We start from the raw sequence: 27496 nt of genomic DNA on the forward strand, positions 1-27496 counted from the left end.
ATTTACTATGTCACGGAATAAAATTTTATAATGATTTTAAACATGTTTGTAAGCACAAAAGTTTATAATTTGTATTATTGACTATTTTTAGGACGCATTTAGCTGAGAATTGTTTTTTCTGCAAACAATACCTAGATTTTCTATTTAGGATTTAGGTGTTAGGACACCAGCCGTCTACCTATAAAAATCAAATACTCAAGTAAAATTAGGACTGGCATTTATTTAAGTCCTTAATGGTTCGGGGGAAAATCGAATTCCCATATCTATCCGTCCGGCAAAATTTCTCTCTCAATTTTCGCTTCTGCCCGACCTGGAAATATAGTGTTGCTCTAATAGTGACCTCCGTATAGCTCTTAAAGATATCTATCAAGCAATCTAAGCCTACCGCGCAGATTAGGGCTACGAGCATTTTTATGGGAGGAAAATAACTCTTTGGGTGGGAAAGAAGAAATTCCCGCACGACCCCTCAACCCTTCGGCGTATTTCCCCAAGCTCGGCACCAAAGCCGCGCCGTCGTGTTGATGAAAAGACGGAAAATTGCTCCTCTAGGCCAGCCAACCAACCAGCCACAACCGCCAAAACTTCGGCTACCCCTTCACATTCTCCGGGGAGGAAGCAAAAAGAATTTCCAAGAAGATACCTCGCTGAGTCGTTCTTTCTCTATTTTTCCCTCGTGAGAGTCAGGCGTTAAAGAGGGAGAGAAGGAAAGGTTGAAGGAAGGTGGGAGAGAGTTGAGGGGAAAGAGAGAAGGATGGTAAGATGAGTTAACGGACCGGAGAATCATAGGGCTTCGTCGCTGCTGCAAGTTTTATCAAGGGAAGCTGCTTACTGCCTGATTAATTTGTAAAACCTGAATCACGCTATCATCTTTCAAATACAAGTTCAGAGATTATGTCATGGATGGGCCTTTGACCGGGGCCCATTTAGGTCTTTTGCTGCGTCACGACGTCCATTTAGTCAGCCTGTATGTGAGTGAAAACTTACTCGTCAACATGAAACTGGCGGAAATCACCGATGTACTTAGACATTTTCAAGAATATTACAATATCAGCGATAGGAATTGGGCGGATGGACGAAGAGTTTTAACAATGTAATGCGCGGGTATAATTAGGTGGCTGTACAGTAATTATGTTATGTGAGTCATAGATTATTAAACAAAAAAAGCTGATAAATATTTTTTAAATTTGCTATGCAATTACAATTTTCCATTGCTACCTGAGGAATAGCATCAACTTGAATATTTAAACTTAAATTCGGTGTTTTCGGAAAAAAATTAAATACGGGCGATTTTTGCATAGTTCCTTCTTTTGCTATATTTTTTTAATAGGTAAAATAACCAATAATAAATAGTTTGCGCTATCGCACGCACTAAGTCATTGGGAACAAATGTGTGAAGATTCAATTTCCGTAATCTAAAAACCGTTTTTGAAGTTTTGTCTAGCTTTGGGTCGAAATTTCACCGTATACTACCAAGTTTTCTCAAAATTACTTCTTGGCTTAAATACAGCTAAAACGGATTATGAGGAAAACAGCTCTATGGTGACAAATAAAGTGAAAGATGCATATGAAATTATCAAAATCTATATGGGTTTATTCATGTGTGTCAGTACATGCATTAGAGGAGAATTGCTTAGTGTTTACATATAACCACGCACTAGAGGTGAAAGGTACTCGATTAATCTAGTAAAAAGTGATTTGCTATGAGCCATAGCAGATAACCTTATCTATTTTTCGGTAGGAGAGGAGATCAAGTTAATGAAGTTCTCATCCCCTTTAGTAATATAGCTACGCGGACTCTACTTCAAGAGTCGGTAATGTAGGAAAACTATCGGTAATGAGATTGTTCCCTCCAGAATCCAAGTAAAGTCAGTTGATTAAAATTTACGTCAGGCTGAGAATAATCAATCCTGTACGAGTTTTAAGAAACCGAACTTGGAAACTAAGTGTGGATTGCAGCTAGGAGTCCAAAGAAAACTAGGTAATACTCTACAAAAATATTTTGTTCTTTTTCTAAGTATTGTGGTAAATTATTAAATAGTCTCCAATTCATGTTTCTTTTTTAAGAAATTAAGAACGGATTGATTAACTCACATAGAATGCCAGTAATTTTGATGAACTATTCGTCGACATCATTACATAGGTTCACAGTTGGTTAACAGTTCAAACACTTATCTCGAGGCTATTTATGGATCAATCTTTGGATGGAATGTTGTCTTAACCCTCGATTGGTCGTGTGGCGTCTATCATACGCCAGGCAATTTTTTTGCACAAATCGTATTTATATAGTTAAGAAAACTCATATTCCTTGCATCTTATTATTTTATGATTCTGAAATAGTAACAAATATGATCATATTTTTTGTCACATTTATGGAATTAATTTTGATGTTTTGCTAGTTTTGGAGACCGGATACACGCCAAGCGACAACTTGAGTCACATTACGTTACATACTAATTAATAGCTTCGTGATATTCATCGCAAAGTTTTTAAATACGTTTATAATTTAAACTAACGACTATTTTAAGCATTACATTTTGAATATGCGCATTATTGTTTCGACTTTTTCACTGTACTACTCAATTTAACGCCTGAATAGAGATAATATTATTGCGAAGAATTTACTATGGCTGTCACTTTATTTGAGTGAACTTTGGCGTATAATATTCCGTTTCACCCTCTACTACATAAGTTTTTGGTGGCTTATTACATGGATGTAGATGCATGACATAAACTGTAAACATACGCAAAACAATTTTATGGTTGCATCGAACAACAAATTTACAGTATGATAGGAAATGTTTTGGTTCAATTTCTACAGAACGCGCTTTCAATATAAATTGTCTCCAAAAAGCAATTATATCCCCTGTACTCAAAATTATTCATTAGGTTGTTAGAAAAATTTGTACTGTGAAACCGCGAAAATATGTTTGCATTTACTGTCAAAATTAAACATGTTGGTATAATTTCGATGAAAAAGCACTGTAAGAAACGTCAAAATATGTATTATTTAGTCTTTAATTGATACAAATCTCTACATTACTGGCCAACGAATTTATGCATACTATTAGTATGCATAAATTCGTTGGCCAGCAGTGAAATGAAGTATTCAATGAATATTTATTGTAGTTAAAAGAGTTATTTCTGCTTTCATGCATTTTGTTTAACAATTCCAAAATGGTGTCTGTGAGACGCCGCGAGACCAATAGCGTTTCAAATTTGACGCGACTGACGGAGGGTTAAATCTAATTTGATGAAACCGCAATCAAGACTACCGTTCTGCTATGAACAACGATATATCTTCATTCTATTTCATTTTAAGTCATAATATATGAAGTATTTTTTTTAAAATAGAGAAACCTTCTTGCTAGATAGCACTACTAAGGACGATACATCAAGGGGAAATTTGGTAACCACAGCAATACTAAAAGTCATGTAATTTATGAAAATGATAACAGTATCGGCATAAATAAGCAAAACTAACGTGCAGTCAAAATCAATGACATTCACGTATTCAATAAAATGCATTCCATAGTTATTTCACTGGATAAAGTCACTCAAAGTATAAAATTCTATGAAGAATATTTTGATGCTTGGTAGAGAAATAATAATTTAGATACTTAATATTACTAAATTTATGTCGCTCATTAATTATACATGCGCGGATTACATATATGTCCAATCCCTTGAAATCGCACAAAGACTCGAAATGTAGTCATTCGAAAATTCAAAAACCTGGAAATGGAAAATTTACGGAGCAGCATTCATAATTACAATGAAAGTAATTCCAAGAAAGAACTTAAATCAGAATAAAATCAATTTTTAAAATGAAATGCTCAATAATATAGACGCGGGTGACATTAATTAGCTGAGATCAATATTTTTGCATTTGTAATCATACAAAGACTCACAAATGTAGACATTCACAAGTTGAATAACCTAGGAATAGCAACCTAACGGAGGAGCATTCATAATTACAATGAAAGTGATTCCAAGAAACAACTTAAAGCAGAAGCAAATCACATTTTCAAATGAACATATCTATTTGGGCAGAAAGGAAACAAAGTTTGTAGCAAGACAAACTGTCTCATCTTTCGATCCAACGTTTCCTGTTTCACTCCAACCCGAAATTCAAATAAATTCCTGTTTAAGGTGCTGGAGTCATAAAAATTTTGCCTCAAAGCATAGGAGTTCCTTTGTACGCAAATGATTTGGAAAGAATCAATTCGTTTCTCAAATCTAGCAATCTTGATGACTACAAAAGAGAGCGCTGCAGAATCCGGTCAATGACAAAAAGACCTGCTCGGAAACCGCTGAAGTTCAGAGAATCCTATTAAAACCTCTAACAAGCTAGCGCAAAGGAAATACTAAGCCGTAAATGAAAGGGGAATTTGAATATATCACATTCGAATATATTCACACAGCAGTAATAATAAGGAAAAATCGCTCTCGTGAATCAGAGCATTGAATCAGCCAAACTTCTTGAGCACGGATGCAGAGGAAGTTGTAAACTGCACTTGACATCGAGATAAAAACAAAAAATCTATGCCCTCAGCGAAATATGACTTTTTAAGCCCAGGAAAATCTATGCCTACCAACTTGTAGGTACTATAGATACTCTAGGAAAAATTCAATAAAGATTCATCTGGTTTTAATCACTGAATAATAAGATTGCAGCTCTGAGCCCACGATTTGGGATATACAATCAAACTCGGAAACAAACAGTTGGTGATTTTCAAATGAATACCTCAAAAAAAATTATCTCGGATGTTACCCATCCTTTTGATACTTATTATCTCAGTGAATTGGTCACTATAATCAACTTCAGTCAATATGTAAACTTAAATCAAGCCAGATGATAGTTTTATAAGGGTTTAGTTAAATAAATAAAAAATTTCCAGCTAATTGCCACGAAAAAACTATTTGCATGTGATTTTGCAAGTACCTTCCCAAGGAATGAAGGGAATGGCATTGGGTTTCTGAATCACTGAGAACGATGGGTGGGTTGCACACCAATACGTTGGCTTTATTATATTCACTGCCATTGTTTGCCAAGAAAAAACCAGGCATTACGTAACTCTTTTGAGTGATTCCTCCCCTCCATTAAATATTCTCCGACGGTTAAACAAACTAGAGTTCTACCGACGTCACCGATTCATGAAAAAAGTCGGCAACTTTCCCCTCCTCTAGTTTTAAGCTAAAGATAAATGCCTGAGCGGTGGAGAATATTTTATCGCAGTATCTTGCCCTTTCTTTCCATTATCAGAATGAATTTTAATGAATTTCGTTTTCGAAGTTGACTTAAAGACTAAAATAAATAACATAAAAAAATCTTTTTATTACTATGATAAAATACTTCGCGGAGTTCTCTAGTCTACGAACTGTGCCCGCGTCTCATAAGTCTCTTTACCCATAAATTAGAGGACCACCTTAGAAGCCCAATTAGATTGATTTATGAGAAAAATGAACTTCAAATACAAGTGCTTCCCGTGAAATTCATTAGCCGCAAGAAAACATTCTCGAGTAAAGTACATTCTTATTTTATAACCGTAAAATATAAAAAATACAATATTTATATTTCCATATGTAATAGATCTGTGAATTCCATCTTGGTACAAGCTACAATCAGGTCTTGATAAATGGGCATTTCCATGAAAATGTCAACTTTTTCTCTCAAATTAAAATTTAGGCTGGAAATATTTTATATCGATAAATCAACTGCTAAGTTATTGCATTTTGTGAAATCACTATTTGAAACATTATTCAGAGCCTTGTTAAAAGTTTTCAAATTACACTTCGATTTACAAAGTTTTGAAGAAGTTATAAATCAACGCGATTAGGAGGTTGAACTAGAAGTAATTCCGTCACATGTTAATTTTTGGCATATTTTGAAGGTATTTCGATAATTAATGTTGTTTCTGTGTATGAAAATCACCTTCATAAATGTTTTATAATCATGCACAGAAGTTTTGCAATTTCTTTTTTTAATTTTAAAATTTTATCGAAATATCCTCATACATAGTTTTCTCTAAAAGTAATTCCGCCACAAATGGAATTGCCCAAATGCAATTTCGGTCATGAAAACTAAGGAAGTAGCCACAGAAGGGGTCAACTTGCTCCTGTAGTCCCTAAGTGGACTCAATTTTAACGGGCGTAGTTTATTTTTACGAGTGTGGTCGTAATCGGACAGGTTTGCCGCCAGTAATTTGGTACTGGGCTTCTTCCGCAATGAACATCCACATTCACTCATGAGATAATTTAGACCCCGAGACACACGAGCTAATAAAGTTAATCATCCTACTCCAATCCGATAACCATATCTCAAGATGAAATACAAATTATCCTGAACAAGGTGTATGTTGAACTTTTCCAATGTCTATCGATACCACACGATCTATTCCTCCATGTTTTTGTTTCGACGCTCAAATGAACGAGCGGTTAGGAGCAGGGATGGCGATCAAAACTAATAGAAAGTTTAAACAAAAAATATGTCAATAGCTTAACTACAGGGAGCAAAATGTAGAAACAAAACGAAAATGAATAAAACCCGGGGAGCTAAATTCAGGGTCGAAACGAAATCGGAGTCGAAACTACTTCGGGTCGAAACTAAAGTAAAACAAATGGCCGAAACGAAGCACGATTATGCTTCGTATCGGAGGGACCACGTGCTTCATCTTCGAGCGATTTATTTTCGACCCACACACCCAGTACGAAGTATGGTTACGAGTCGAGGTTCACCCTACCGCCTCTAGATGCATATAGGGCACTTTTCCACTCAGAACGCGCAACGAATTATTCAGTCGCATTATGACGAAGCTAATGCTGTCATGAAATGGGTCGAAAATATTCCCTCTTACCCCCATCCACTCAACTTCTGGGATCGAAACTTAACTATGAGCAGCGAAGTTTCGATTAATTTTAGTTTCGCTCCAGGGATTAAAGTTTCGTCTTGGTTCAAAATTAAACTCCATGGTGATTTCAATTTCGTGCGGAAACGAAACTAAACCTAAGCCTCGCATTCTCGTTTCCCTTCGGGTTGACTTGCCATTCCGTGGTTTGAAGAAGATAAAACGCTGCTTACCTATCCACGGCGATGGCAACTAGGTGTAAAATTGATGCGGTGCAGCAGAGGACGTCGCTCGACGTCCACATGTCGCACAGCTCAGGTCCCAGGGTCCACTGCTTGCTGACTTCGTAGACGGCTCCCAGAGGCATGACTAAGCAGGCGACTAGGAGGTCAGCAACGGCCAGTGACAGGATTAAATAGTTGGCCACGTTCTGAAGATTTCGCTCGAGCAGAATGGCAGCTATCACGAACACGTTCCCTGCGGAAGAAGACAAATTTTTCAATCACGATAATTGCAATAAATGATCATTCATTCACCAATAATTGTGCATTCACTCAGCACGGATTTAAATGTATTTTCAACAATAGCCACTGATAGCAGAGCAATCTGTATTTCGCGGGAAAGTAAGCTTTAAGAAGAGCTGTTTGCAGAAAGTAAAATTCGTGATGACCCAATCTATCAAATTCATAATATTAAGAAACTATACTTCGCGAGCGCAAGTAGTCTACCGGAAATGTGACTGCGTAGGTTTCCACCGTGTCGAGGTTGCAAAATCTCTATTCTTCCGGTGCTACCGCGTCTGGTTGTTTGTTGATGACAGACCTGTTGTCATCTACAAACAACCAGATGAGGTAGCACCGGAAGAATGGAGATTTTGGAGTCTGGAAGAATGGAAATGGAAATTTTGAGAAATGGAAAAGAATGGAAATATTGAGGATAAACGGATCCCTCTGCACTCGTCACCGTATAAGCTCCTACGAACGGACATGGGCCCCTTAATTCAGCTAGATAGATCGATAAGAAAATATTTATTTCAGGAAAAAAATATAAGAACAAAAATAACATAAATATACCAAAGGATGACTTTCGCCATCAAAAAAATATTAGACTTCGCCAGAATTTGAACCCGGATAACCGGATTGCCGATCAGGCGTGTTAACCAGTTACCCTACCAAGCCATTTTCTCAGAGCGAACTTCGGCTTGGTAGCGTTACTGTTTCTTTTAAAGACGCCCTCGGCCCAACGGAAAACTTTCTGAGGTTCCTGAATCTCATTGACGCTTGAGGAGACGATATTTCCTCCACTTCCTTCACTATGAATGAATGTGCCATGATCAATTGGTGTACTATGCACCGGATGGTTGAGGGCTTCACATTGTAGACTTCATTTTCCACTCACTCACTGACTCAACGCGAAGGTTGATTTGGTTAGTTGAAGGCAGAGCTCGTCCTGGACTAGATCGCGGGCGTGTGTGGTGGTCCAGTTCCTTTCCCTAGGCCACCTCGTTCTACGAAGATTTTGATTTACGGTGTCCGAAGGATTCACCCGGGATCTGAATCCGTGACCTCTCTATCAGCAGTCAAGTGCTCTACCCACTTAGTAGGCCAACACAACCTTCAATTCTGTTTTAAGTTAGGAAAATAAAAAATTTGCTTCCTACTTATAAAATTTCGTTGTCGACTAGTTTCGATACTCTTTTTAATATACTAGATCTTAATAATAACCAATTAAACTATTATGACACAGAGTATCAAAATTAGTTGAAAGTAAACTTTAACTTGTAGGAAGCTAATTTATTATTTTCATAACTAATTGGTGTACGAATTAAAATATAGGTGAGCGTATAGTCTTCCCCTGATTATAAAAATAACCGTTTGACATATTAACTTTTTTATGGAGCTGTATCAAAGACAGATTCGTCACCATATCAGGTGCTGACGTCAAAGAAATGAAGGCCAGCATTCAGCTGGTGTGGATACTCTGACAGAACGCATGTTACAAAACACCTAGCGGGAACTTAAATACCGATGTCATACCTGATTTGACATTCTACGAGATTCACCAAGCTCACAAATATATAAGTCGAAGTTTTCTAACGTAAGTGGTCTTAAAAAAACTAGTGGCACTGACCAATGTAGCATCATTTAATTTAAGTTATTTTGTCAAACTGTTATTTTGTAATAAATTTTTATAATCAAGGCAAGAATTCGTGCTCACCCTGTATGTTATTGAAAATGGAGAGCAATACCATTGAAATGAAAACTGGTAGTACAAATGATACTCTAAGTTATTCGCCGTTGGGTGATCAAAAAGCCTCCCAATTTGGATGAGTACACCGGGTAAATATGACGCGATATGCCACGAATTTCCCCACTAACTTTAAAGTCACCTTGAGAACTGAAGTGCCTAAGAGTCTAATTACGTGGTGAGTTTCCAGCAGGGCAGAATATTTTCCCACCGAAAGTTTATACGAGCTCCGTGAGACGTCGTTTTGGTTGGTCTATAATTTCAAATATGCCAACAGCCGGTAAGGGCTTCTTATGGTCTATGTAATGGCACCAAAATACGCATTTTTATCCTCCAGTGTCAACGAAATGATTATAAGATAGAAATCTCTAATAATTTTCATCTCGATAGATTTAAATACCAAATTTTTGAACAAGTCGGTCATTATTCCATTGATTCATAGAATAAGTTCACCCCTCCCATCAATTTTTTTTCCAAATTTTAATGTGGCGTTGAAAATGATTCATGCGCGTACAAATTTCATGTCGTAAACAACACCTATCACGAAATCCAAATCATCTCCAGGTCCTTAATAAATTCATCTAGGGCCTGGTTTAATCCCTGGGTTTCAATAAACTTACACATATCGGCAATAAAACTCAAAAAATAATTTCTAACATTAGAAATTGGGACTCTAATTTACTATTTATCAGTGATAACATCAGACTTAACTATGTGAAACACATTTACTGTGGAAAATAAAAAAAAGAACCTTGTCACATTCAATTGTTTATTTAAATATGCACGACCTGGGTTTCATAAAATAGTTACATCTTCAGGTGAATGTATCATTTTCCATACTGTTTATCAACTTGACAGTCGCTTTCCGTAGCAATTTGCATCGTAAAGTAAACCTATACTACGGCTATCAACGTCAACGGGAAACCAAAAGATGATGAGTGAACGTATATAAGCTGATTCCGCGCGTTTAATAGTAAGCAGATGTGCATCCTTGTGCGGAAAAAATTTTAATACGCCACCGACAAATTTTCAAAGCGATGGAAACTTTCCCGTAGAGTTTTCACAAGATCCTGCAGGAGCATGTTTATCCTTTTGACAACGCAGGATGCTCCATCCCGGGCTCTTCTTTCCGCTTTTAGCCGAAACCTTTCAGGAAGACAAGGATCCAAAAGTTTTCCGCCTCCCCAGATTCATCACATAGAACATCATTTTGTACTAAGACCATTAATTAGAGCCCTTTTACGATGGTTAGATGGGCCTTGAATTTCCAAAATCATCGCAAAAAGCGTTCACTATCTCCACTGCACACGTCGCATGCATGGGACTGTCTTCTTTTGAAGTTATTTGCAACACATTGCTTTTAAATCTCCTTTGAAGAAAAAAAAAACAATGATTAAAATATTTGAATTTATATCTTTCACTCAGACAAACTCATTTTCTCCTTTTAATTTGACGCAGTTGTCAGTAACAGTGCCCACACAGTGTCCCATGGTTCTCGTTAACCTATAAATTTCTAGAGATTATTTATCAGAACAATAGGCACATATTTTCTTTCATTTGACTGCAACAATATTTAATTTTTCATTTGGTTTTATTCATCTTAGAAAGTCTTTTCCAAAGAGCTATGAAGAAAAGCCAAAAATTTTTAATTATTTATTCCAAGGAGTAGTTTAAAACTATTAAATTTATTTTTATTTGATAAGATTTTCAAACAAACTTCAATTTTCCCCACTAAAACTTCACTCGAGAGGCCTAATAAAAAAATTCAAGAAAATATACTGGAATAAAAAATATCATGCACGCTTGGGTGATGATAAAGTTTTCGTGGTCACAAGAGCGTGAGTTTTCAAAGCGTCGATAGCTTCCGCCTATTTGACTGAAAAATAACCCTTCAAGAAGAGAGAGCGTGGATTCAGCACGTGAGCCATGCATGCTGGATAGTATCCTTCACTCACACCCTCAAATGAACTTCAGTTTTGAAGTCGCCGTAACAACGAAGGCAGCAATCGAGACAATGCTTTGCGTTCACACATGCAAGTAGAACGTGGGTGCATCACAGAGAACGGGAAAACAAGGAACTCAAACCGCTATTTCCCTGGAGCGCTGCTTACCACATTCAGCCAGAGTTGCGGAGAATGCTTACGCCGGGCGCGAATCGCATTTCACTGGCTAAGGCAAACCGAGTTTCACACGTAAACAGCACATGTAAAACACGTCACGAAAAGACAACGAAGCCTTCCATGCCAGCCGTAAGGCTGTGTCTATCAAGGTTAGCAGCATTAACTGCAGTATTTGGAGCTTTAAGCATAGCAAGGAACTACTTAAAGTAGAAAACCCTACTTAAATAGTGATTAGTGGTAAAATAAGAAATTTTAGTCATCCGATTCTTTAAAAAAAATCCGTCAAAACGCGAAAAAATATTATTAGTTAATGATTCCTGATGAAAACCGACGATAGCTCGTTTAATGGGCTTCCTACAGATAAGTGAGGGTTCAAATTAAGGGTACCTGCAATTTTTAAATTGTAATAAAAGGACATCCTAAGGCTGGATACGGAAAGGTTTCTCCGGAGGCTTGGAATGGGGGAAGAAAAATCCCTCATTAAAATCAACTACAGATGAGCAAATGGAAGCAGAGAGATACAACAAAGCTGAAAATTGGAAATAAGAAACACTCAATGAATACAATTAATGGAGCTATTAAATGTAGATTCGATTAAATACTCAGGAGAGAGGAGGAATTATCTTGAAGAATGCACATTAATGAAAATTTCGGGCAAAAAAATCGTAAAATAGGATATATTAAATAAGAATTATCGGGAAATACTATGAAAAGGTAAAAGAACGTTGTTATTACTCTTTCGTGAGACCACATTTGGAGTGTGTCGCTAGCGTATGGGACCTTTATGAAAAAAGAATGGTTTCGAATATAGAATTCAGAGGCGAGTAGCAAGATTTGTTAAAAATTGTTGCGATAAGCATAGTGGTGTAACGGAATTGATAAGGATTTAGAATTGGAAAGTCTAATCGATTGAAGGGAAAATTTTAGATGAAGTCTTCTGTGGAAATTTCGAGCGATATACTTTTTGCCTGACGTTCAAGATATTTTGAGAGAGCCTAATTATTATGGATAAGATTAGGAAATTAGATCGCAAAACCGATATATTTATGATTTCGTTTGTTCCGCGTTCAGTATGGGACTGTAATTATAGTATACTACAGTATAATTACTTGCGATTCTTTATCCCTAGGATAGTTCAACTCGGGATAGGTTATGTGCGTGTAGTAAATTACTTTTTATATTTTTAAATGAAAATAACAACAATTTGAATTATTTATTATGTTATAACGCATGCATGAATTACTTACTATACCAATATTTCGTTTTCCTAGTACTAATTAGTAGTTAATTTGCACGGTAGCACGTCCTTGTCTTTGGGACTCTCCTAGTCTCTGGTCTAACTGCGTGTCGTGGTCCTATGTGCTTGACCTGTGGCAGGTTAACGAGCGTGTTTTTGATTTAGGCTAGGATGAGTGCTACATTCATGGTATGGAATCATCCCGAGCCATAAACCCTGGTGGTGGCTTGCACGCTACCTAGTAGACGTAGATATAAATGAAAATGGAATGCCTTATTGAATTCTACATTTACAAAATAAAGGAAAATTTTCTCGGGTACTATCGAGATATTTACCACTAACTCCGACCCCCTACAGATCACTTATTCAAACAGCAACGGTCTATGAGCCGATAAAGTGTAATCCAAGTCATAAGACCTTATAAATCACCTCTAATAGGATTCAGATGTGGTAAGTAGAATGCAATTGCGTACTTTTTATGTAAGTATGCATTTCATTTATTTAGTGTAAGTTTTATAATTCAAAGTTTTTGAAAACAAATTAAAATTCGTATGCAAAGGTGGTCACAAGTGCAAAATTATGAAAGCAAAGGGTAAATAAATAGCAAAGGTAAATAGAAATAATGAAGCTTCTTTGATATCCCAGGAATAATGGTCAAATACATTAGTTTTATCATGGCGCATTGATGCTGCTTTTGGACCTTGTTATTAAGAAAGTATGCGGAACAGAAATTTAGATGGCCCCAAAATAGTGCTTAGTGCTTTATCTGAAATTCATAAGCTCAACGGCACACGCAACGAAAAGGAAAGGCTTGGAGCATAAATGACGTGACCCTAGAGCCTACGAAGAACACGCTAAGAATTATGTTTTTCGTTATTGATGTAATAATCAATTCAAAATAATCAATTCAAATATAATAAAATAATTCAAAAATGTACAAAAACTTCTATCTTCCACCTTATTTGTAACATTGCTGTGCCGAAATATTTGAGATATTATCGTATCTTGCCTTTATTTTCCCGAGCGACTGGTAACACGAACAAGACGCACAGGAGAGAGGGATTCAGAAATGAAATTAGAGGGCACTAAGATAGAAAAGCGGAAAGTAGGGTCGAATAAAGCTAGAGGGACGAGAAGAGTAGAGGACGCATTTGTAGAGAGAGGGATGGAGAAGTCAATTAGAAGACTGTGATGTGACAAAACTTCAAGAGTGAGTTTGCGGATGACAAACAAGAGGCAAAACAAAGTCGAGGATTCTTGAGGGGGTTCTCTTTTCAAGATGGCTGACGGAAAGAGAAATAAAATTCTAGCATATTGCCATGACTACAGCCCTATTTTAGTGAACTAAAGTTATCTTTCATCATTTTACCGACAGACATTAATTTTTCTTCACTTGTCACTAGCATTTTTATCTCAATCTTATTTTATCTCCTAAATGTAGTATGACTTTTACGATGAACCTCATGAACAATTATGATTGAATGTCTAAAATTATGAAGCACATTAAAAGTACGCATCCATACGTATCCAAGTACGCATCAGCACAACTTTGCGCATGTTCCAATACACATTTTAGCGATTATTATTGTTAAAGTATTCTACCGATTAAGGTAGGCTTGCATGGAGTACTTGAGAAGTATTTTGGCAGTCTCCCCTCCTTTAATGGACATCCCTCCTCAATTCTTCGCAAGGGCTACTCCCTCTTATCATATCTAAAAACTCTATCCTTTTCCTTCCTCTCCTTCATTTATCCAACATTCTCTTCTCTAATATTGTTTTCAGCATCTCTTCACCGCTATGTATTCGCTTCACCATGCTTTCTGTCTCCTTCGTATCCCTTTTGAAATATCCCTCTCTTCACCCACCATGTCCAGCACTTCGTAGTTCCTACTCCTCTCCGTTCACTCCACCTTCTCCATTATTCTCCAGACCTACATCACGAAGGAATTTAGCGATAACAAATACTTTACTAAATTAAGGTATGGGGGCACATATACGTCAATAACATCTATTTCTATGAAGTAATTGAGGGAGGAGAAACATTCGTCCATTTCCTACACCATTAATGTACGGTCTTAAACAAAATACAGGAGAGAGTACAGATATAGGTGAATGCGACATGATATCTAGTTTAAAAAAGAGTTTTTTGTTCCGATTGTCTAGAAAAATGAAACTTTTGACACAAATAAAACACAGCGATTAAGTTTTAAATGCAAAACCGCTCCACTATTGTCAATGCTTTAACTATAATGCAAGGCTTTTGCGGGCATTTAATGCGGAAAGCAAACGAGGAAACAACTTTTTCGAAGCAGCTTGAATCCTCTTCGTAGACTTGTGTTTGTTGGCTTGTGGTTGACGAATGGAGGCCAAGTGCACTAACCATATTCGCTCACTAATTGAATTCCAGCACCATCCGCTGTCAAGCTCCAAGAAAAAATATACCAAGAGAAAAATTAAGCAGAAACGAAGTCAACTAACTCACCGCAGTCACACCGGAGTGCATAATTGCGTTCCCACAGCTCACTATGTGACGCTTCGCATACTACTCGGCTTTAAAAACGGGTCGCAATGGTACGGCTCAAGGTGCCAAAGCAGGGGGTCCATTTTTTTCCAGCCCTGCATAATCTCTCAGAAAACAAAAAAAATTCAAGCGTGTGAGATAATAGTAATAATATTAAATAGAGACTAAAAAGTCTTAGCGTCAACGCAAATATATATAAAACGGTAAGAAAAAATTTTAAATAAAAAATATACAATTAGTGAAATTTCAGACGAAATATCCAAGTATACTTAGAAATTTTCATCAAAAAATATTTCTGTTTGTGGGGAAAAAATGAGGATAAGGGAGTAATATCCTTCCGCGAAAAAATAAACTGCAGGAAAACGCCCACATAAGGAGGGGGACGTGAAAAACCTGCAAAAACCTACTGAGTGAAAACTTATGTTATAATACACACAAAATACAACATGATAGAAGAGGTGCATAGTATTCACAAATATAATACATGCAAGGGCCTGATTGCATGAATATAGAGGGCCGGAACGGGAGAGAGACTGCGTTATTAGTAACTATGAACAGGTCTTCATCCTCCCCGCCGGGTGTTATATGCCTTTCGCCTTACCATTCTTCACATCCTTTATCCCACTTCCTCTTAAACCATTTTTATCTCTTTCCCCGTTCGCTGGTAAAACTACCATTTGCAACCTTTTTGCGACGATTTTTTTTCTGCCGCCTCTTCTGCACTGGGCGAGGCTCATAATTCGGCGGAATGTCTCTCTCTCTTTTTAATCGTCCTCTTCCTTTCATCTCACACCCATTCCGTGGAAAACTCTTATTTGCAACCTTTTTCTTTTTTTTGTCCTGTCGACCCTTCTCCGCTAGGCGAAGCTCATAATGCGGCGGAATGTGTCCCCGTCTTAATCAGCTTTGTGCCGCCGTTAAATAAGGACGCTGCTAAACAACTTTATCTCGCTCGGCTCAGGCGCTATAGCCATTATCAAAAGCCGTACCTTCATAATGTTTTGCGCCTGTTTAAATCTATTTCTCGCACACACCAGATGCGTTTTGTCATGTTCTCGTATATTTTTAACTTCAAAACCACACTTTTGACTCTTATTAGGGTATACAGGCGTGTTTCAGGGGGAATCTGCAGTATTTCAGGAGGTTTAAGGGGAGAAAATTCTAAGCATTTTTTGTCCATAAATATGGGGTCACAACTGATTGATTACTGCGCAGTGGCAACAAAAACAATTGTTGTATACACTATGCAGTTGCTATAAAAATGATTTTTTTTGTATATAGCCATTTCAGTACTTTCTCATGCGAAAATATTCCCACAATACGGTTTACGAATCGTATTCTTCAGAGATCTGCCAAAAATATTCCTTAAATATGTTACCCACGATATGTTCGAATTTTTTGCAACTCCCAGGTCACTTCATCTGTGACTTTTACACCAATTCCATTCATAGCATAAACATGGTTATAGTTGGACGAGCTCCGCAAGAAATGCACCGCCGTGCAAATCAGTAAAAAAGGAGCACTAAATCAATATATTAACTATGTACATACAAAATTATTTAAGAAGTTTCTACAGTTTAAATTCATGGCAAGAAAAGCATTATAAGTGGAAATTAATATTCGGTGACGGCTGACTTATGTCACCCTCTAAATCAACTTTGTACCGACCATTCATAAACACGCTGCTCAACAACTTTATCTCGCTGAGCTCAGACGCTGTTGCCAATATTAAAGGTCCAACCGTTAAATTTCTCTTAAAGTTTAATTTTTTCTGTGTTAATAATTTTAGGTCCACATTATTTAAAACATAAAATATTCACTTTTAACTATAATTAAGGTAGGTATCAAAAGGTTTTACCCTACCCTACCAATGCAAAAATTGGGTTTTCTTTGCTTCATTTAGAGATATTACTGCTCCATTCTGAGTGGATTACAATAGTATCGCAAAACAAGAAAATTCTCCACTCAGCAAATATATTTCCTGCATAATTTCACTTTTAATTTCATTCATATGGCCATTTTCGAAACCCATCTTAGAAATAAAAGCTAACACCTCGATAACCCATGATAAAAACATTTTGCTAAACACGATCCAGGTTCCAACGAGGATAGATATCACCAGGAATTACAACAATCATCGTGGAGACCCGGATTTAAATAATAAGTTTTCTGTGTAAGAAGGTCATTCCATAGCTTCTTTAAGAGCAAAAGTTCCCTTCGAAAGGTGGGAAACGGTTTATTTTTAAAACATGAAGTTAATTCGGATGACAACCAACCACTCAGTTCCAGCAATTACGCTTAAAACTGTAATTGAAACTTCATTTGAGCTTTTTATGTTGTCTCATGCATAGGCATGAGTTTGAAATTGAAAAATTATGTCAACTACACTAAATAAATTGAGAAATGCTGGTTATTTCCTAAATCAAAGCATTACAGTGAGCTATAATTTCACAGACAAAGGGAGTCATATCCAAAGCATTATATTAATTAATATATTAGATTTAATTTTATAATTTATTTCCATTCCAAAAAACAGCGCATACAGGCCTTTTACATCAGGTTTTATTCAACAATTCATTAATTGCACGCTCAAGAACAACAATGGCCAGGAAAGGGGGAACCTACGCTACTTCTTCTCTACCCAGGCGGGACTCGAACCTGTGACCCCTAATTTGGCAGGCGAGGACTCTACCCCAACGCCAACAACACCAGCAAAGATTTAATTACTTAATAATTTTTGGAATAAAACAAAATTAAAACAAAATTGGAGGGGGTATTTATGGCCATTCAAGATTTGGGCGGTTTCTTAGCCCAATAACATGCTTTCCTTCCTTGCTATTCGAGAGGGATTAAGGAAGTGGAGATTTTAGATTTGGAGAGCGTAGTGCAATGGTGGATACTGTCCCTTTGGCCAAACTGGGGGTGTTTTTTTCATTAATACGTTTATCGCGAAGAAAGCCATGTGTTTTAATGAGGAAATTCAATCTTGCTTGAAGAAGTGAGAATTAAGGACTCCAGTTTGAATAAATACGTAGTCTGCAGAAAAAAGATATTCACTGCTGTTTTTAGAGATGAGATTTTTTTCCTTGTTTCCATCAAATGAATATCATTCATGAACGACTCGGGCTCTCACTAAAAGAATATTTATTTTCATCGGGAAGAAACTTCAAACTTCGTTTTTGTGAAATTTCCAAAGCTAAAATGCCTTCGGTGCGATTTTAATTTAAAATTTCCACCTTTCATCAATATTTTTTTGTTACTTTTAATAATATTTTGTTGACTCTATCCTATCTCGAGCATTAATTAAGCAAGATCACGATACAGCAGATGATGACTTAGTGCGCTGAATGAAAAATACCTTTATTTGTCTACAATTCGAAATTTCTAGACTTTCTCATCAATTTAGAAATTCGTGTTTTTTAAATAGTGTGATTGATTTAGCTAATATTCCTTCCTAAAACTCGTATATAAAATCAAACTAATATAATTGATACAAATTTTGTTGGATTGCTTTTTATGTTTGAGAGAGACAAGTCATTTGGCAGCAATATAGCGTAACAGACAATTCCAAAGTTAAAATCTGTCAACATCAAATGCCTATTCATACACTGTATGACATTCAATCGTTTGCAGTTCATGTGCAAAATATTCGATACGCACAATTATCACATATAACGTAATTAATTACTGAAATCATTATTGAAAGTGGATCGATAATCGGAATCGCGCACCAATACACACCAAGAAAAGCAATGACGAATACATGCGAAAATTAAGTAGCTAGAATTTCTATTTATTTCTACACATTCACATGATGTAATTTGATACCGCTCGGCCTCCACTCCACAGCTATTCAAGTCTTTCCTTAGGATGGGTAAAACATTCGGTCATAGAAACTTTGGGAAAATGGTGACTATGCTAGACCAACTTTATCCTCGAGTCCCACTCCCTTCGTAAATGGCCAAGGCATGTAAAGGAAGACCTATGGGGTATTCCGCAGGAAGAGGAAAGCCCCGTAAAGTCGTTTGCGGTCGCCTCTTACGCGCTAGTGGAACCGAGGAGAGAGGCTTTTAAGGGTACAGGGAGGGACGCGCAGAGAAGATGGAGTAGACATCGTAGTAGTAGAATGGAAATAGGAGATTTAATAGGGATTGCTTGGGGCTTTTATGGCGGTCACGGCTCCTCCTGCATGTGCAAGTGTAAATAAAACATTGGTCGAGGTCCGCCTGAAAGGAGGGAGATTGGAGAAGGTGGAATCATACACCATACTTGAGGGTAACATTATACAGGATAGAATGTACACATTAGACATTAAAAATCTAAAATATCTAGGCCAAGACGCCATTTATGGCAGAAAGGATTCTATCATGCGCAAAGAACTAAAGAACATAGGGTATTAAAATGTTAGAATTTCCGGTAGCACAGTTCAGACAATTCAGAAGTGTGAGTCTTTTGAGAAGACCAACAGACGTCTTTCGAAGCTTTTGTTTGAGACGCATCGTGAGGATCACCAAATTCAGAAATTAGGAGGTGTTCGGTAAACTTCTTAATCGTATTTACCGCCGAGTAGTGCATTCCGCTTTACTTTTGTTTTTTGGTGTGTGTTCGCCGTAAGAGGGCAAGGAGATTCTCTTTTTTTCGGTCCTCTAGACGAGGAGACAGTAGTTGAAAAGACGGTATGTGATTCGGACATGCAGGAGAACCTGCCCCATGACATCGCGCCAGCACACCATGGCATTGACGCCCACGAATTATTTGTAAGTACCATTCGGTGGCATTCAGTTTCCTATACAGTCCACTTTTTCACCTTTGAGTATTAAACGTGAGGCATACATTGCCGAAGAAGGAAGGTACAACTGGAGAAAAGATGAACATGGATTAAGAGCTCTCTTATCTTACTACCTTGAGGAGTACAAGTCGAAGGCATTTTACAGGGTTTAACAAGTTAATTGTCCTTGCGGCAAGATCATGAAAATAAAGTGAAGAGGATCGACAGCAAATTAACTGATTGACATTGGATAAAATCAGATCGTGGACCACAGATGCTTTTGCCCGAGTGACAAGTTTATTTACTTCGGAATCCGCAAATAGCTAATAAATATCAACGGATAATGATCAACGAAGATATCGTATTGCGCACAAATTTTATTGTAAGATCATACTACACGCGTTTCATCTGTATATCAATACCTACCTGATAATGATTGGGAAAAAATTGAAAAATGTGTAGAACGCTCTTATAATAAAATTTGTGGGCAGTACAATGTCTACGTTGATAATAAGATAAGTTGTTTCACGACTTCTCTTTACTCTGCGTTGACTTTATTAAAAGATAATTCGATAAATACATAAATAAATAAATAGGTGCATATCACTACTCTTGGTGCATGCACATTATGTGCTCTCACGCAGGGCATTATAAGAATGTAGAGATAAAGGGCAAAAACGGTAAAAAAGCAAAAAAAATGGAATAAAATAAGGAAGAATTTCGGCACTATTTCCATTTTCCCCCTTCAGCACGCCACCTCGTGCGACTCCAAAGAAACACTGGTAAGGTAAAATTCCCCTGGGAAAAACCCTTCCCCCTCTAACCTCGCTCAGAACAGTCACCCCTGGTGGCTTCGCCCGGGAGGCGATGAGAGTGATATCCACCCCTCCCACACCATTGCAACTCAACATCCAGCGATTCACAATCCCTCCCAAAGTTTCTCTCTCCTCCCTCGCCGAAACTCGAGCGTGTGTTTTCGGCACCGTGTTTGACTCGTCGGCCGCCAGGGGCGTCGCCTTCGGTCGTTCGCTCCTTTAACAACAACAACATGCGAAGCTGCAACGGCTGTGAGGGAAGCGTGGGACCGCGAAGGGTTGGATAAACCGACAACGTCGCATAATTGTCTCCAGCTTCAAGTCCGAATACTTCCCTTACGAATTATTGGAGCTAGATATTTCGTACAGCGGAGTTACGTAAATTTATTGTATTCAAGATTATTTATTTATTATGAAAGTTTATTCTATTACAAAGGTATCATTAAGGTCTATTCAGTACCGTTACCGGTAGTACCTGTTGGGATAGAATTACATGGAGATTTTGAGCTCCCCCGACCTGTCTCTCGTCACATACTGGATTTCCGTCTTCAATTCACATGAAAGCCTATATTTAATGAAAAATAGGGATGTCAATTTTCGAAAATTTTACTAAAAATATAAGACGAGTATAGACCGTCCGGTCATTTTCAAATATAATGTGAAATTATTGAAATCAGGTATGGTATTTTTATGGTTCGGATGAGTGGGTAGTGGAAGGGGAAGGTTTAGGAGAAATAAGGGAGAGATGTGTCATTTAGTAGTGCACTTGGGGAACGGGATGGCAAGGAGTGTGGAGTAAACCCATGAATGCTTGTTCATTCATTAAAGAAATGCCCCCTCCTTGCACAATTTCTTTATCTATCTTCTTTGCCTTCTCTCTTTTTTATTAATCGATTTTAATTTCATGACCTCCATTATGCAAAAATAAATAACGTGCTGAAGTATAGGTCTGGGAATGAAATGCAAAATTCTTTTTATAGATATGAATCATTTCTTTAAATAATACATTTTTTATTAATTTCTTAACCTAAAATTTCAGCGTTATCAAAGTGCAAGATGTGAATATTGTATACACTATACTTTGCAAGGTGACATGGCGCTATTATATTGTTTATGGAATTATTTATTTTTTATGAAATAAGGATACCAATCCGCTACATATCGCCTTCCTCAGTTACTTCTTTCATTACATGTTTAAATCCATTTCTGTTCCTCCCCCTTCCAAGCTTACTTAACGTTCTGCTTTCAACACTGTTTTTACATCTTTTCTCCGCTCATTACTTCACTCTTTTAAAAATCTTTGTCTACTTCGCATCTAATCTAAAAGTATTATCTCCTCACCATACACTTTCTTGCCAAGTTTTTCTTTAAGGTACGAATACATAGAATTAAATGCATCACTCAGTGTGAAATGCTTCGAAAATGAAGGTCATTGCGACGACAATCTCCAGCAGAAGCAATTTCCCTCAATTGGCATCTGTAGTCTATGCTTCAATACATCTCATCTTAAATATGAAAGAAAACAGAAGTTAAATTAATGTCAAAAGTATTATAAGTACTGCTGATCTACTTACAATGAAATAGATGAGTGTAAATAAGTTAAAATATAAGCATGTTTGTTTTCAAGTACTAAAATATCTTTATATATCAGTATAACAATCAACAAATTATATTGCTAGTGTTAAAAGTTCACGCCATTAGGTTATGAAGAAAAAAACTCGAGGCTGAAATTGGCGGGTGAAAATATTTTAGAAGTTAACACGAATTGTATTTGTTGATTTGGTAGTTGGGAAGAAGTATACAAGCTAGAGAGTTAAATTAAGCGCGATGGAATATTTTTAAACCAAGGAGATGATAAGGTGCTTGATTTGAAATTTTGAGATAAATGAATAATAAATGAATTAGAGTTTTGCAAAAGAATAGGAGCGATATGTTGGAGCATCTCGCTATGAAAAATTTAATAAGTGCGCGAGGATAGGATGAAATGGGATTGGATGCGCAGTATTTTAATTGGCCATTGGCTCTTGATTGGATCCCAGCAACAATAACAATCCCAGCTGCCTTCCCTCCGGCGCGAAAACAAGAGAGAGTCGGGGAGCGCTCTGTCATATCATGGGAAGGGTCACTGATGGAGTTGGCCGGCCACCCTCAACCCCCTTTCCGCTGACGTCACGCGTCCCTTTTACTCTCTCTCTCTGGTCCGACAATGCCACGAGCATAACTCATTGACACAGCACCGTTCTCCCCCTTCCCACTTCCCAGCACAAATCCACGGACATCCGGGACCCTTCCTCTCCAACTCAGATGCCATAAATAATCCCTGACGATGCCGGCTTAAACCGAAGCATCACTTAGAGGACCTGCCTACGAGGCTTAAGTCATTACTATCCTTCACTTCTATTTCTATCTTTCTTCTCCAGTATCTATATCCTGGATTTTCTGTCCATTTTCCATTGTTGCGAGGGTGGATTTTTTTTACACTTGCTTCCAAAAGTGAAATTCCGGCCAAACCTACTACCATTGTGGTTGAGAAACAGACTAATTGTAAGTCGAGGTTCATAAAATATATTGACTGCACTTGTACGGCTAATGATTACGTGGCCAGTAATGTACCTACTAAAAACGGTATTACAAATTATAATCAATTTGATAACTCAAAATATTCTCACCGTTTAAGTGATCAATTGTCCATATCCAGGTTGCAAGAAATACGTTTTAGCAGACAATATCATAAAAAGCCAATACTAAGATTTATAGATATAGATCCTCAAGAATTAATTTCGATTGAGCCATAGGTCTATCCCGCAAGTTGGTATAAAAATCTTCCCAGACAACTCAGTGTAATGAGTTCCTTATGTTCAATGTTTTTTCCATTTTAACATTGTTTTATGCATAAAGTACTAGCGTTCCGTTTGAGAATAATTTTAAATCTTATGCCATTCAATGGTTCATTTTAACACCACAAAAACCTTAGTCATCTTCTATCTCAACTTATTTTCACTTTTATTTCCAGTTCAATTAATAAAAAGGTATTTATAACGAACCAATGATCTAAAGAAAAAAAAACGTTTTTACTCATTAACAACCCTATGAAAAGGAGTTAATATCGCCATTTTCCCACGACATTGCTTGGTAACCTATACCTTAGGCTTGTAGTAAAACGGCTGTAGTGGTCTCCACGATATTTCTTTAAAACCGTGAACTAATAGTACAAATGCTTTTTCAGTTTCCCAGATAATCCTCGCAATGTAATACTCGTGCATGACGGCCACCAGGGTAAATTTCTAAAATCGGCGCATGCAGTAATGGTTTTTGCGTTACCACTACTTAGCACCCCTGTGGAATACCATGAAGGTGTCAGCTAAGTTACCACTCAAGCTTCTATTGACGACAGCTATTATATCAGAAAATTCCTATGGGAATTTAAAAAATGTGCTGTTTAAAATTATCAACTAAAATTAAATAAATTGGACAGGAAAAACATTATGGAAAAAAGAGAGGTAAAATAAGGAAAATGAACCATTCAGAATAAAAACAAACACATTATTCCTACAAACCATGGTACAAACAACCTATATTTAAACAGTCATAATTCCTATTATATGAAATCATCAGATTACAACTATTTTGAGCACTTAGTATAGACCATTACCTCAATACTTATATCAATTTATTAAGCATATATACCTCCACTAGCCAATTAATTTTTGATTCGACGAAAGATCCATCTTATAAATAAGCGTAGGCGCCCTTTAGTTCTACTTTTCGAGTTTTAAATATTTAAATGAAATAAAATTGAATACATTTTTAATGAAATAAAATGAAGTCAGTTTTATAAGAATAGGGCCACGGTCATCACACAAATTATGGAAAAGCCCGAGTCAAAAAATAAGTGCATTCTAATGTTCTTATTTCATAGAACATTATTTTTTGGCTTCAAAGGGTATCGTCTACAAAAAAAGGAACTTATCAAAATAAGCGGAAAGATTTTCTTTGAGTTCTGCATGTACGATGAACAAATATTTCTCAACTAAAAGTAAAAATGGCTAAAGTAGAGGTATTTTGCAGATAATTAATCAAGCCGCTTAACACTGATACCATGAGCGACGCAACACTCGCAGTTTGTTAGCTGCGCCTCCACTGACAAGATTGGACATAACCTCTCATGGCTTTGGCCACGTTCTCCTGAGTCTCGCTCACATGTCAATAGGACTCCCAACATTCCACTCTAGCTGTCTAAATTCCGTCAATATTGCAGACGAAATATCTACCTTATCTAGCGTGTTGACGTCTGAGTAGCCATATCCAGTTTGAGGCTGAAGTTTTCATGGAGGGGAAATCATTCAGAGACCCTCTGTATTCATATTCTACGAGTACTAAAAAGCCTATAAATTTCTTTCTGTTTTGTTTTTTTTTTGTTTATTACATCCAAAGGGCATTAGTGTTGGTAATTCGTCGCTTTGATGTCGAGAGAGGGTAAATTAAGTTTTTCCAGTTAATTAAGTCAATGAAGGCTCTGATCAAGCACCCAACCAAATATCTGCGTATGATTATTAACTTCTATGGTAAAAAAAATTGAATGTTAACAAAGGAAATTATGTCTTTTCTTTCATTTAACTTTAACCTTCAAATTCTTACACTTAACACCAAAGAAAGTAGGGTGCCTAATTGTATCAATACTGAATCAAATCTTTAATCTTTTCCAATATCTTAAACATTCCATAAAAGCATTAAAAAAAAAGAGTTGTGCGATATTCCGGATATGTTATCAAAAGGATTGTGGTTCGTATTCTAGAATCAATTTAAAAATCATTGAAAATTTTTCTCAGATATTAAATATGATTTAATGCTTTACCGGCGAATAATGTGGGTAAACTTTTCTCGGGATTCCCACCGGGTTAATGTTTTTATATCGGCCAACGTTTCAAGTACCGTCTCGGCACTCATCTTCAGGGCTGAATATTATATTGTATTCAGCCCTGAAGATGAGTGCCGAGACGGTACTTGAAACGTTGGCCGATAAAAAACATTAACCCGGTGGGAATCCCGAGAAAAGTTTATCCTCAGATATGTATTTCCATCCCTATTTCGAATACAACGAAGATAGAAAAAATAAATTAGTGTAATTCCGAACTAAAATTTACAAATATGATGGTTAAAAATGTTTTTTTATCATAAATGATAAAAAAAGGAATTGTAGTCTTTTTGGAGAGTTATTCCTACAATTGCGATGACTGAACGTCGTCGAAATACACCGGTAACCGTTAACTTGACTTAAGGTATCTTAAAAAAAATTAATTATCACGTTTCTGATGTCCTTTCGGATATTTGGGGTACTCAATTGGATCTAACGCTGCCTGCTAGAGTATCGGTGCCAAACCTATGAAACTATACTCATTAAACCAAGGAAAAGCTGTCTACTTTAACCTTATTGCTTCGATCATTGTTTTAAAATCAATAAGGATAACATTAAATTTGCTCAAACGGTAGGAGTGGGAAATCGCTTTTCCCCCGAATAATAAATGAATTAAGCAAAGTTTGGTTGAAACTTTGTTAGAATTTCCTTTCCATTTGTTTAACCGCTGGTTTCCAAGCATCCCCCGCCACACGCCTTTTGAGGCTGCTTACGGAGACAGGGCCGGTTTAAACTGTAAGCGAAGTACTCGGCCGCCAAGCACAAGGGGGCGCCTAAGCTCTCTGTCTAATGCTCAGTACTAATCAAACAAGGAGATAAAGGGATCAGAAATTTTAATACATTAAAGATTTTTAGCTCTAAAAATTTTACATTTGATATGCAGGAGCAAGCACATTATAAGTTCAAGCTGATATTTAAGTCTCGACCTTTATTCCTAAAGTATTTTTATTTACTTCAAATGTATTCAGAGAGAATCCCCACTATTTCTCAGGTTATTTTTGAGGGTGGAGGCCGGAATTTCGTTCGCTGTGACTAGAAAAATACGGCCTTGTGTGGAATACTGAGTAAATGTAGGTGTAAATCGTTTAAATTGCATTCTAAGCTTGATTTAGGGCACTAACTTCAACTTTCCCCGGTCATGCAGATGGATTCTCTGTTACTCCCAACCAGAGGAGAAGGATCATGGATACGCGGAAACCCTCCTTGCGGCATGGAGAGTAATATCCCATGAGTTATGTGCAAGATATTCATTAGAAAAGACTCCTGAAATATCATCAATATTACTCCAGCGGTGAAATATTAACGCGGCGCCCATCGGAGTAGAGATTTTCTGCGCTTCCTCGGAAAATTGCGGCACGGGATATGGGTGAAAGCGTTGCTGGCTCACGGTGTTTTTTCGACGCGTTTACATTGTTCTGCTATGACCTTTTGAAGAGGCGTGGGTGTTTTGATAGATGCTTGGCGGGGCCATAAAACAGAGCCATTCAGACATTTGGTAAACACTGGAATGCCAGAACATGAAAAGCATTTCTGTTTATTGGCCGAATATCAAGGTCATTACAGCTCAGCTATAGTTTCACTTTCCTAGTATTTTTCATAGTATATTGGCAAAAATTTGATTGCAAAAATGAGAGTCTGATAGAATTAAAAATTTATCATCTAACAATGTTATTAATCAATCAAAAAATAACTCATAATTTAGTGTATCAAGGTAATTAACAACTATCTTATTCTATAGCTAAACGATATGATTCAAATACTACAGCATGAACGATGGGTACAATTTACGCGAGTCATCACGAGACCAAATTTACCAAAATCAGGATACCAGGTGATTGAAGTTATCTATCAAAACATCTAAGTACTTACTTCTAAGTATTGAGAACCCTCAAATAATATTTATCTTCCTTGAAATCTCAATTTGGTATTGCCCATCTCTAAAACACGTCTTCTCACATAAACTTTCTTTTTCAGACTCACCTTATTTTTATCAACAACACTATATAGGGACATTCTTTTAATAAAATA

General features: G+C 36.9%; 1 protein-coding gene across 1 annotated transcript in view; it reads right to left on the bottom strand.

The window, feature by feature from the left end:
• LOC124159317 (5-hydroxytryptamine receptor-like) overlaps positions 1-27496 on the bottom strand; it is a 433906-nt gene that overhangs the window by 131316 nt on the left and 275094 nt on the right. Inside the window, exon 2 of the mRNA XM_046535061.1 lies at positions 7079-7322. Within this exon, the coding sequence (XP_046391017.1) occupies positions 7079-7322 (244 nt within the window). The remainder of the gene's footprint in view (positions 1-7078; positions 7323-27496) is intronic.

This window comes from Ischnura elegans, chromosome 5, assembly GCF_921293095.1.
Source record: "Ischnura elegans chromosome 5, ioIscEleg1.1, whole genome shotgun sequence".
Classification (NCBI taxonomy): Eukaryota; Metazoa; Arthropoda; class Insecta; order Odonata; family Coenagrionidae; genus Ischnura; species Ischnura elegans.